General features: G+C 28.3%; 1 protein-coding gene across 1 annotated transcript in view; it reads right to left on the bottom strand.

Moving 5' to 3' along the window:
- Window positions 1–14,448, bottom strand: part of LOC123291995 (serine/threonine-protein kinase par-1) — a 134,332-nt gene that overhangs the window by 43,932 nt on the left and 75,952 nt on the right. The window contains exon 4 of the mRNA XM_044872492.1: window positions 4,941–5,056. Within this exon, the coding sequence (XP_044728427.1) occupies window positions 4,941–5,056 (116 nt within the window). The remainder of the gene's footprint in view (window positions 1–4,940; window positions 5,057–14,448) is intronic.

Below are 14,448 nucleotides of genomic sequence, written 5' to 3'. Positions count from 1 at the left end.
AACTTTTGTTTGAAACATTTTTTCGTAAATATCACTGTTTACCCGTGATGGCGCAAATTATAGGCGAAAACTGTATGTAATTATGGGAATCTCAATTATGTATGTGTGACATGTATGTATGTCTAATATGATAGAGTCATCAACACTGTCTATGCATGGTATTTCATCAATTAACTCAGTCAATTGTTTGTTTTCACTTGTTTATAAACGATTGTGTAATACTATTTATAGGATTTTATATTGCGATTACATTTTATGTTTTGTAGTTTTTTGAAAAACTGTGACCTCCATTCGTTTATAATACAGAATGTTTTAGATTATGGCCCCAGCGGGACTATGGCCCCACCAATTCTGAAAAATGAACTAGGTATGTACTGAATAACAAAAATACTTAAGTATCTACGGCAAATTCTAGGTGGTAGGCAAGCTTATCGGTGCAATATTTGTGTCGGAAAAAATATTTCATTGTTTAATAATTTTTAATGTTATCAAGTTTCGACAAATTCCCTGTTGCGCTTTTTCAGACTGACAAAAAATGTCGCAAAGAGAAAGTTTGGTATACTCCCCAAAAGGGCGACTTTCACGAAGTTTCAAGTATATATTATTAATTTGACAAAAAGGGTGCTGTCCCACGGACTATTGGTAAAAGGTATTTAAAAAACTTGGTTTATTTTTAAGATACCTGCGATTGTTTTTGTATATATTCAAATACGAAATAATTGATTGTTGAGATAAAATTTGATAGTTTTGACTTGAATTTTGTAATGCAACCTTACCCCGAAGCAGAATAGGATGGGGAGTGAATATGACTTGAAAAAAATAAAATTTTACAAAAAAAAAAAAAAAAAACTAAAATCGCAAAACGCGATGTAAAGCAGCTTTTTTGAGTTAATTGTTAAAATACCATGTACAGACAGTGACAGATTACGCAATCGTTTGAACTTTTACGTCATATACAAGTAAAAAAAAGATAACTGATATTAACATATAATACATACTAAATAATTTGCGCCCTCATGGCTTATCAGTGAAGTTTACGAAAAAATATTTCAAACAAAATATGTTTATTTTTTTATAGGGAATATTTTTTATATTCAAACTTTTGTTCTATCTTAAACGGCTTACAAAATGGATTCTAAGGACTCAAAACCAAATTGACCTAGGTTGCTCATTTACGAACTCGATTTAACTTTTTACGTCCCCAGCACGCTATAAATTTCAGCTGAGTATCTCTTTTCGTTTTTGAGTTATCGTGTTAACAAATGGACAGAAAGACAATCAACCGGAAATGGATTTATTAGATGATTTTATGAACACCTATACCAAAATTTTGTTCGTAGCATCAAAATTTTTAAGCGTTTCAAACTTGGAACTAAGCTTAGTATATACCTTGATATATTTCATATATACATGGTATAATAATCCAATTTTCCTCGTTTTAGAGAACCAAGAAATTCGTTTCAGAAAATGATGTTTACAATTTGCAATTCTAATATCAATTTTATAAAACTATTTTATGATATTAGGTATACTTTTAAGATATGAATCCGTGGATGTTCAAGATAAAATCGATCTTCATTTGTCTGCGTCTTATATTATTATATTTTTTCTGATTTAACAATAATGTATATATATTATTCATATTCTATTCGAATATACTTCTAGTTTATATCTGGATAATAAAAGGCATCTTTTGTTATATTTTGTTATAAAAAAGGCATTCTTAGCATAATTCTGGATAACAATACAACCAACCTACTTGATAAAATGTAACTAGCTGATGGATTTTTGTGACATTGATGATCGAATAATAACATTCTTCCATTCGTTGATTCTAAAATATTAAATAATAAAAGAACAAGCTGTTTCAAAAGAGTAAAAGTCGAAATAATGTCTTCTGCTGCAGAAGAGGAATTTGATCATTTATTAGAAATGTTGAACAAGTAATTGATTTTGAAAAATATACTTATATAATTATAATTTAACATTTTGGTCAAGAGAATGAGGCGTCCAAACTACACTAAGCGAATTATTGGTTCAAAACTCGGTTATAGCAAGTAGATTAAGCGATGCAATTTTTTTTATTTGTTACCCAAATTCAATCTTGAAGCCGTTTATACTAACGATGAAAACTGAAAAACTGAAAAATTTCGAGGATTTTTATAGGGCGACATGTAATGTTCAATTAAAGTATCCTATTTTCGGCGCTTTCTCGAATTAGTTTCAAAAAAGAACATTTTTCAAGGCCTCTTAGTTTTGTATAGAAATAATTGATGACGATCAGATTTAAGAAACAAAATTTTAAATTGTACAAATCAAAGTCAATTATTAATCATAATCATGGGAGGTGAAAGATTCGAAATGCTTTTTAAAGGAATTCTAGCAATTTATTTGAGTAGCGTCAGGATTAAGTACAGTCCCGATCCATCTTTCCAACTAGATGCTGTTCTAAAGGAGTCGGTTAAAAACTAAATTGATTACACAAGCGTTTGTTTTTTTACGTCATGTAAGCAAAGAAAGATAGTCACTCTTAAATAGCCACAGTCGTATATATGTAACACGACTGTGGGGTTACATACACATAACTGTTATTCCCATATAATTAATACTTTATAATGTACGAACCTAATTTGCGCCTTAACTGGTAAACAGTAATTTTTTTTTATAAGGAACATTTTTTGTATTTAAACTTTTACGGACCAAAGACCAAATTGACCTTTGTTGCTCATTCAACTAAACCTTACTTTTAACGTCCTGATAACGCTATATATTTCAGCTTGGCATCTCTTTTCGTTTTTGAGTTATTGTTTTTACGGATAGCCAGACAACCGGAAATGAACTAATTAAGTGATTTTATGAACATTTATACACTTGGGACTAAACTTAGTATACCTTGATATATTTCATATATACATAGTATAAGGTAGCTAGGAGGTAAATTAAAATTTGTCTTTATTCTTGCACCTGAGCTTGAACGAAGACCGGATACTCAGTTTCGGCCAAATATCTGACTCCCAATTTGTTATTATACGATGTTAATGCAAGACTGGGCTAGTTCTTCCAATGCTTAAAAATTTTCTTTGTAATTTGTAATACTTCGATTGAAAAATTTAGCCAGAATTATTTTTTACACTAAAACCCTGCCTGATTGTCGTACTTTTGACACACCTAATACAGAAAAATAATATTCATTCTCGGTGAAGTGTATTCGATATAAGTGCAATTCTAGAACCGTCTTTCTTCGTCCAGTAAGTTATTATGTATGTTCGTTACAGTTATGGAACTACCACTATAAGCATTGTGTGCATGTCGCGACATCGATCGAACTCCTCGAAAACAACAGGCAAATACAGCACAGTTACAATAACTAACTTTACAATGACGTCATTACAAAATATCAGTGCCACGTGTGTGGGTGATGCTGTTGATAATGATTTGGTGTGTGTATGTTATTGTATGTTTGTGTTTGCTGTAATAGTACTAGAAACACATAGAATGCCAACTAGAATGCCATGGTTGTCATTTTACTCTATATCTCCTACACCAATAAAAACAAACTGAAACCGACCGAATTATATATAATGTTTATATTTTATAGTAAATACAATATGTAATAATAAATATATCGTCTAATAATATAAAGAGATTTGAGGTTTTCATGTTTTTTAAGGCCAAGCCATGTTTAGACTTGTGGTTGAAATTATTTGTACCTTATTTTCAACTTTGATGATTTTTTTTTTGTTTAAGTCATCATCAATGAAGACGAAAAATAAGAATAAAATTTTCTGCTATCTGCCTTGGTTTTCAAAATATCGGAAGCTAAATAATTTAATAAAATTTATAATTTTTGATCCATAAATAGACATAGATTTTTTTTAAAGTTTTCGTAGCGTAATTTAATATTATTTATGATAAATAATTGAAATTAAAGATAAAATTTGATATGTTGTTTTCAACAACCCAATGATATATACTTCGTTGAAACACTGTGTAAAATAAAATTTATCTGTGGAATAATATAAATTTTATATACAATATAATAATATTAAATAAAACTTTATATTTTGTACAGAATATACCATGATTTAAGTGATAATTATCATATAAAACCCCATTTTGAGTGAGATTACCTAGATATATTTTATTGAGCATTTATGTAATACTTTCGAGATTAAACCCTTAGATAATGGGTTTATCAAATTTAATAAAATTTGATTTTTATATATTCGTTGATATTCGAAGGATTATTGTTCAGCGTATATTTTTCTATAGTTAATAAAAGAAAAATTATGTATACGCCTTCTACCAGAATAGGGAACATGTTTTTTTTTTTTTTTTTTTATTTTTAATTCATTGTTTATAACAAAGTAAAAAAATATAAATACTGCTTAAAAATGCTGTATTAAAGTGTAAAAAAAAATTTAAAATACATTATAATTTTGAGATATTTTAACGCAGTTTTTTGGCGCTCTCTGTTGCTGACGTATAAGTACGTGATCTGTCAATTTGTATTTCTTGTGAAAACTTTTTGTTTTATCAATTAAAAAATTGAGTTGTGAAAGTTATCAGAAGCTAAAGAAAACAGAGATAATTTAAAGTAAGTTTAATGAAATTTTTATTTTATGTCATAATAAATATCTTATGATCAAACCAAACGTAATACTGACATATTTGGTTGACTTCTAAATCAGAAGTATGTCTTTTTAAAACTAATTCCAATTATTTCATACAGTCAAAACTAAAAATAGCTATAAAATTAATTTCTTTAAAGAATCAAACAAGTATTTGACTTCTAAAGTTAATACCTTAAATTTTCAGTTCCTACCGGTTCCTAAATCCGTTTTTTATATATCGATTTTAAAATTAAGATTCATTTCCAAAATGAATAAAAAGAGTAGGTATTATAATGGTGTAAATTTTGATAGAATAAAATAACTTACCTTTAAATCTCGATGTACAATATTTCTATTATGACAGTATTCAACAGCCGATAATATTTGCCAAAATTTTAATCTAGCCATTGATTCAGTCATACGACCAAATCTTGCAATATAATCTGAAAAAAAAAGAAAATCGAATAAAATAACATTTACTAAAGAAAAAAAAAATTATAATTCAAGGACACGATGGAGTGGAGTTAGTAATAATAAACCGAACTATTGTCATTTTTAATTGATATCCTAATTAGTATGGAATATAAAGAAAAACACCCAAACATGTTTACTGGTTGGTTACCAAACCCTTTTACTAAAATTAGCATAGCTGACCTAGCATTTAGTATTATTTATTCACAAACAATAGGAAAAAATGTAGTACCTTTAATCAAAATTTACATTTACCCGAGTTTTTACCCGACTGTCAAGGAGTGGTTATATTGTATGTAAATTTCTTTATTACCTCGTATCATCCAAAATGCTCGATGGATTTCGACATATAAGGTATCGTGATATTCGCCATAAAAACCCAAATGTTCTTAGGAAGGTGAAAAAAAATGGCGGATTTTGGCATGAAATGTTAATACGCTAAGAAAAAAAATTTAACCAAACCTATCGAGTAGGGTGTTAAAGTCAGGCGCGGATCTAAGGGGGGGGGGTCACATGGGTCATTACCCCCCCCCCCAAACAGCCCGCATTTCAAAAAAAAGAGCTGAATCAATATTTTACAAACCGAAAAACAAAAAAAAATCTTTGTTTATTTGGTTTTTTTGTTATTTTATTGAAAAACAAAAATGACAAAAATCCTACGACAGCTTAACTGGTATTTTTAATAATTCGGAGGAATGAGTCTTCTTTTTCTCGCTTGTACTTCACTTAAATATAGTTGGCAATTCATAAAACACAAAATAACAATTATAATATTTAATGCCTACATATAAGCAAGTTTCCATGGTACATTATGTTATTAGATTCAAGGTACATCACCTTGCGTATTTGATACTTTAGCTTCTCAAAACTCCGCTAACAGACTGGCTTATGGACGACGGAGTTAAAACAAAAGTGTACGTTGTTTACTTTTCGGGTACGATACCCGAAAGAGGAATCATAGAACACTGCTTCGAAGGAATGAATTCACGAATGTTTTTTATGATAATCAATACTTGTATTCATCTATTCACCAAAAAAAACAAACATTCAGAACCAAAACAGATATTCTTCAAGGAAATTTAAAAAAAGCTTAGATACAATTTTAGGAATGAAAACTATGACGAAAACTATGGACATAGATATGATTCTGGACCCCTTGTAATTGAGCTTAGCTCATACATCCTCGATTTGCATATACCGTCATATTATATAAAAGGAAAAAAGTTTACGACCTATTTAATATGCAGGAAAAAAATAACATTTACAAAACAAGAACTATTCTTGGTACATGAGATATTAACTTTTTACAATAATAATAATTATAAATCCCTTAAAATTAAAAAATTCCCTTTATTTATCATCTTTGTCATTTTATCGTACATTAAAATACGATTTGACAAAGAGAAATGAAGTATTGGACAGAGACAGGTGTATTTAGAAATTCTAGATACTCTCATTAGACTTTGTAATAAGTTATTTAATAGTACAAAATGTTTATATATTATTTTAAATAAATACAACATAGGTACAGAAGAACTAAGCTACTTTGGTTTTTATTCATTAAAAGTAATAATTTATTTGTTTTTGAATGGAGAGCTTTGGAGCTTGTTTTATTTTTATTTTTTTTTAAATTTATATAAAGTAAATCAGTTTTTTTTTTCTTTTACAAAATATTCATTTATATGGTAAGCCAGTTGCTATACTTGAACAACAACAGCAAAAAACCAACTCACTAGACGTTGTTTTATATCTTGAATCTTTTTAGTATGCAAAATTTTGACTTAATTTTATCAAAAAAATTTATGTGGAACATTTCAAAAATCATTTTTGGTCATAATTTTTGAAATCTAGGTATACGCTTCAGGGTTTTCAGGAATAACGATTACCATTTCTGAAAATATATACATTTATTTGCGCTCCCACCATACTTATACTGAATTTTTGATAAATAAATAATAGCCTACAAAACTAAAAAACACAAAATAAATAATAGTTTAAAAAAAGCTAAAAAACACACTTTTGTAACTAGCTGAACTAAAAAGTAGAAAATAATTTCTTTAAATTCAAAAAAATTATTTTATCGTAAAAAAGCGTCTGGTGCTTTTTAAAGTATTTTATAATGTCATTACTTTTACCAAAACCTGTCTATAAAAACATTACAATACTTGAAATCTAGCACCCTACGCTTTTTCACGATAAAATGATTTTTTTGAATTTAAAGAAATTATTTTCTACTTTTTAGTTCAACTAGTTACAAAAGCGTGTTTTTAGTTTTTTTTAAACTATTATTTATTTAGACAACTTATTACAGAGGCATTTCATAAGAAATAACTTTCATGCGGTAAACAGACGGTTGAAGGTCGACTATAATTTGGCTTTTGTACTATTATTGGTTGAAATTACGACTCTCTTTTCAACCCGAGTATAAATTTTTTCAAACTGTTCAATTAAAATAATTTATATTCTATTATCTTTTTTCAAAAATTGGATTAAAAGCTAAAACATTTGCTTGATTTTGTATTGTATTTTTCATAAAATTTATATCGCTTGAAGTTTCTAGGAAGGTATCCAACATTTTATATCTAAATTAAACTAGAAGTACGAATTTAGGAATATCATAAAGTATCATAGAGTAGACCTTCACAAAAACATAAGTTAATTTAGCCTCTCTACCGTGGTATAACTTTCAACTATACTTCATATAAACAATTGTAGGTATATTCAACCATTAAATACAATTTTAAAAAAAGTTCTTTTAAAAGGACTTTACAAACAAGTATATAATGTGAAAATTTATAAAAATATTTTATTTTGTATAAATATATGAAAACTCCAGCAAAAAAAATTTAATTAAAAATTATTAAAAAGTCCTTTGGTATATATTATATACTAGAGTGATACCCACCCGCTTCGCTGGGTTTAAAAGAAAGGATTGATAAAGATTGCTCTCGCTTATCCCCTTTCTATAACACTCGAAATAGTGGTAATGATTGTTTTACACAGGTAAAATATATGTATGGTTTTCTATTTTTTTAATAGTATAAAAGTCGCAATTATTCATTGAGTCTATCAGCAAAGATGGCCGACTAATTTTACAGAAATCTGTAATTTATGGTAATGTCAAATGTCAAATTAAATTACTTTTTAAATTTTTTTTATTAATATATCTTTATAAATTATATCTCATATGTTATTTTGAAGTATTAGCTATATTGTTGTACACTTTCATTAAAAACCATTCCCTAGTTTTAGGGTGAAAGCGTAACAAAGAAACAAACAAACATGCTTACTTTCGCATTTATAATATATAGAGATATCTACATAACGAGAATATATTCATTTCACGACGTCCTTTTGATATGAAGGTAGGTACTTGTGTTATTTGTTTATTTCGAAATCGGTACTGTTATGAAATATTTTATTACTTTTCTTTTATGTTATAGTTAATAGTATTCTACAACAAATTAAAATCTATTTGCAGAATCCATTTACTTCATTTCAGTATTTCTAATGTTAAAAATTCTATAATAAGAAATGAAGTTTACCGTTTTGATATATGATGGAAAAAGTAGAAGGCTTCAATTCGGTATGTCATCCCTCTGATATTCCTTAAAACCATTTTAAAGTATACCTCCTCAGTTTTTTGAGTTTGATTTTGACACTGATCAAGAATTTTCAATTTAAGTCAATGTATAAAACCCTTAGAAACTTTGTTTTCTGTTCTATACATGCTAGCAAGATGAGATTTTCAACAATCGACCCAAAATAAAAAAAATTAACACTCTCTACATCACAACCCACCAACAATGAGAAAAACACTCCTTTTTTTCTTCCTAACAGGCTAGAAAGATGCGAATTTGGTTTTTTTCATGCATTTTCTGTGACGTGGAACCAAAGCTGAAGGCAGCAATAGGGATCAAGAGGGGGCCTCCTTGCGAGTTTATATATATAGAGTTTTATTCGAGATCTTTCAATTTCGTATTTTATTAAAGTTTTTATAAATCGCTTTAAAAATAAATGATCATGACATCTTCTAAAACACGTTTAAAGGAGAAAATTGTTTTAATTTATTTAGTTGATTTTTCCCAGTTTTATTGATAGATCAAATTAAACAATTAAATTTTTCGTAATTATTCTTTAGAACAGTATTGAATAACATAAAATATCTACTTTTTTTTTTTTTAATTGAAAATCGATTATTAATGATACACAGAGTAGGGTACATAAGGATATATATATATTTCGTTTGGATGTGGTAATTTTGTACCGATTACCTTAAAAACGACAATTCTCATATAACGCAGAATTTAAAATTCTAGATTGCCCCAAAAAAAAATTTTTTTTTTGTTTATTCCAATAGGGTATTTTACTATTTTTGAAAAAGTACTTCAAAATGTTGATTTTGCTAATAAAAAGCCACGCTTTCCTGCCAAAAACTTAAATTAAATTTTAAGCCTTTTTTAAACTGTCAAAAACGCGGGCATCCAATTTGATGACGAAAATATGGGTATCACTATACGAAATAACACAAATAAGTTTGGTAGATATATTCATGGACATCTGATTATAATAAATATAAATACTTATTATCTATGTATATATTATACACAGCTATCTACACTGAACTAACTGATGGTCTATGACTCATACCGCTATGACATCACAGCAGGGCTTACCCGCGTTTTAAGTCACGTGATATACAGTTTAAAAATTACGATTTTTAATTTAAATATTTTAAAAGAAAAATATACTTTTATGACTCGAAATCAGAATATTTAAGTATATTTTTATATAAATTGTAACGTTTTTCAAATCTCAGGATTTATTTTTGACTAACGATAATACCCTATTAAATCAAAAGCTATTTTTAGTTCTGAATAAGGTCTCACCAGAAATCAGTCAGGTAGCAGAGATGCATTGCTTAGTTTTCTTCAATTATATTATTTGAAACTTAAGTAAAAACTGAAAGAAATGAACCAAACTTTTGTAAATTTAAAATGAACACGATAAAAAACTTCTTTAATTTAATTATTATTGATGTTCAAATAAAAAAAAAAAAAAAATGTAAAATAATTGAACCATTGTTTGTTTTCGTATCTGTTTTGACGATATATCTAAAAGCCACCATGACTTATTTATTAAACACAGTTTTTCGTACAAGAAAAAGTTTATCTTTCGTGTTTTTACCTATGGCACATCGTACGTAAAACTTCTTAACATTCTTTTCAACATTTCTTCCATAGTTTTTAGGAAATATTTCATTAATGTCTATGTACATACCTTGTATAAAAAGAAATGATTTTATCGTGTAAGACATTAAATATTGTACAACTGTCGTAAAAGTACTCTGTGGGTTCTGTTCAAAAATATCCTCAATTTTATAATAAAGCTTTGAAAGACCCGAACAAAGACAAAATTAAGTTTGTATTAAGAAATAAGTTTCTTTTAAACTTAATTGAGATTGCTGCATGTATAGGAACTGAACCAAGAACAATGCTTTATGGGTAATACCAAGAACAAGAACTTCTAAGTACATATCATGATTTTGGAGATTACTACAAATATGTCAATGAAAAATACCGCCCCCAAAATGTAACTTAAGGAAAAAGGTAACTTAATGGAGAGTGTTATAAGATGTGTATCAAGTGCGAGTTTAGGGTTCCGTACCTGAAAAATTCGTCTGCGGTTTTTTAAATTTCACTTGTTTCATAGTTAATTACGAAAAACGAGTAGGTTCTGATTCCACCCACATCATAAAATGTAATTGTCAGAAAAACGGACGTTAAATTTTTTATTTATTTAATTAATTTATCCTCAACCGTACAGAGAATCGACTTGAAATTTATCTGGAAGGCGTAGATATTAAATACTCATTAATGACACACAAAATTTATGTTTTTTGGTAACACTGTAGTTTTGTTTTCAAAACGCCTTAAGAACAAAAAAAAGTCCTTTTTTTTCGTAACTGAGTTTATTATTATTCAAATAATTAACACCTCTGTTAAAACAGGTTTAATAAATCACGATGCGTGAAAATATTAATAAAATATTGAACATATAACATACATGCAAGACTTTGTGAAAGACTTTTGTCTCATTTACAAAAAATAGATAATAAACGTACAGTAAACAAGTGAAAACAAACAATTGACTGAGTTTATTGTTGAAATACCATGTATAGACAGTGTTGACTACTCTGCTTCATTACACATACATACATATCACACATACATATCTTATAATCCCATATTAATATATACCATCAAATTTGCATCTAATGTGTGCCCTCGTGAGTAAACAGTGATGTTTACGAAAAAATGTTTCAAACAAAAGTTGTTTGTTTTTGATAAGGAACATTTTTTACATATAATTTTTGTTCTATCTCTAACGGTTTACAAAATGGGTCCTACGGAGCCAAGACCCAATTGACCTATGTTGCTCCTTTACGAACCGAACTCAATCTCACTTTTTACGTCCTGAGTGCACTGTAAAAATTTAAACTTGATCAATCTTTTTTTATCTTTGAACACGTATACCAAAATTTTTTTCGTAGGATCAATATTTTTAAGCGTTACAAACTTGGGACTAAACTTAATATACTATGTATATTTCATATATACATGGTATAAAAATGGGGGGAGGGAGATCTGATAATAATTCGTAAAGGAATTCAGGACACGCATGTTTTCCAGATGTATATTTTATTTATTTATTTATTTCAACTTTTTTTCTGTATACTGTGTGAAGATAAATAATACAAAAGGTCTGGTAGAGATAGATAGATACATTCCGAATTAGGGTAGTTTTCATCATTTTCATTTATGGAAGTGTTGACGTCATAGCTTGTATATACAACATGCACACAGTTGTACGCCCGGGGATTATTATATAACTGGTTTTAATGTATGTGTTTATTCACCTACGCAATCAATGTGGGATATGTTTTATCAGGGACGTTACTCAATGCTTCAGTGTAATAATCTTAAATTTCCGTCTGTAATTACAAACGATTTGCGATGTAGTTTAAAAAGTTTTGTGATAGAGAGTAAGAAATGCATGGAGTTTATTACAATTCTGGTATGGTATAGGGGCAGATACTAAAACGTTACTAATAATACTTTTTATAATATTACCGTGAGATCCATAGCTATGGCTTTATTAGAATATTGTATGGTATAAAAACTTTGCCGTAGCCCTTACATTCGTAAATAGTAAGTTCAACTCAACAATATGGTCTTGAGTCCCATACTACATTGCAGATGTCGCAATGCTACTTGTTCTTTCCTCCATGTTTTTTTGGGCGTTTATCAATACGCATTATTGAACTATGCTCCTATTCTGTATAGGTAAAAGCTATGTTTGTTGTCACCCAGCTCGTCACTCTTATTCTTAACCTATTTTAATAAATATTGGTGGTATGCCATTAGTAGCATCAGTGAAATTACAATATTAAATAGTACTATTTGCCAAAAGTATTGTGAATATTACCAGCCTGTCTGTATAGGTCTGACACCCATGCTGACATCGGCTCATGCGCCCAAACATGTTCCGATACATTTAATGGTAAAATAATTTAAGTTTAAAATTTTAAAGCAAATCAAAATCATCGAAACCACTTAGTATTGCGTTACGCCTATACTTACATAGTGAAATTGGCGAAAATTTCTGATCGTATAGGTCGAATATAGCCAAGTTTTGGTTTTATATCAGTTTATAACATGAAATGGCACGAATATGCAGTTACTATTTGGTATTCAGCCTTTTTTGATTACATGACATTTGCCTGATTAGCACGGCCGAAAAGCGATAACCTAACTCTGAATAAAAAACGTAAATATTATAAAACAATTTAATTTATGAATTAATTCGATTCTAGATAGGTGAACTTGCACATATCTCTTGACAAAGATTTGGTATTTGATTATCCGGCCAAATTACGATTCGTTTCATCTCTATTTTGATAAACTATATTTTGATAAATTATAGCTCATGAGAGTCTGATGTATAAGTTATATTATTGTAGAGTTTCAATCAAATTCATTAAGTAGTTTTTGCGCGAAAGCGTCACAAACAAACAAACAACCTTACTTTCACAATTATAATATATATAGGGATTATTATAGTTAGTTGGAATTTATCCATTTAAAGCTCAAGTCCACTTTTTATGCCAATTAAATGTTTTTGAATGGTGATTTGCAATACCAAACTGCTTAAACATTCTGTATTCTCAAGTCGATCAAAAATAAATATATCGTTAATCTTAAAATACCACGAAGTACCTTCTACATCTATACGAAAACCGTTAAATATCTCTAGAACTGACTTATGAAACTTGACTTTAATCTAGATTTGGGATATCTTCCATCTCTCATGAAATTCTAAACTATTTATTTATTTATGACTATAAGCGAATAATATTATCTATAATAATATAATCATTAAATTCGATAACATTCGATGATAGAGTTATGATTATTTGTGTTCAATAAATAATTATTTGATAATAAACAAATCAAGGACGTACCTATACACCATGGGGGTTTGATTTGAATGTAGACAATTATGAACTATTGTACAAAAATATCTAAAATAAATTTATAAACTTTTATGAATCTGAAAAGTTTTTTGATAAAATAAAGTTTATATAAACTTAATCGTGATATTAACGAACTTTTTATAAGTTTGTTTTCTTTAAATGAGCTAGGATTTGTGAAAAATAAAACAGCTTCAAAAAATTTATCAAGATATTCATTTTTTTGGTGAGATAATGATTAAGATATTAAATTACAGAATTGTTTCTTCGTTAATATATCTACAAAGTCAAACTGTAATGCTTCCAATAAAGATCCACTTGGAATTTTTGAGTACTGTAATAAAGCCCGTTATAAATGTTCGAACAACTAGTGAATTTCGTTGACTACACTAACTTCGTATCTTAAGAATGAAAAATTATACGATAATTTCGCAAGCTTGTCGATAATGTTTTATCACCACTAGATAATGTTTATTAAGACCACTAGCTAATGCTATTAGGTATGCAAAGTTTAAAAATTCCCAACCTTTATAGTTTTGGAGAAAATGGACATCAAAGTGTTAATGATTTTGAAATGATAAAACCTTTCCGATATTTACGATTGGCTTATATTTGTCGTAAATTTCGTTTTGACCTCTCTCCTCCAAGTTTATTGAATGAATTCTATGATAGTTCTTAGTAGCGGATAACTGTGGGTATAACGGTAGTAAGTGATGAACATGGTTAAAAAAATGATATGATATAAAAAAAAGTCAATTTCTTGCTTTTGAGTATGTTACTATTAAAATCTCAATTAAAATATGAATTTAGATACCGTGAAAGCCATAAAAA

Source organism: Chrysoperla carnea, chromosome 2 (genome assembly GCF_905475395.1).
Source record: "Chrysoperla carnea chromosome 2, inChrCarn1.1, whole genome shotgun sequence".
NCBI lineage: Eukaryota > Metazoa > Arthropoda > Insecta > Neuroptera > Chrysopidae > Chrysoperla > Chrysoperla carnea.
This window is presented reverse-complemented; position numbering and strand designations above follow the sequence as displayed.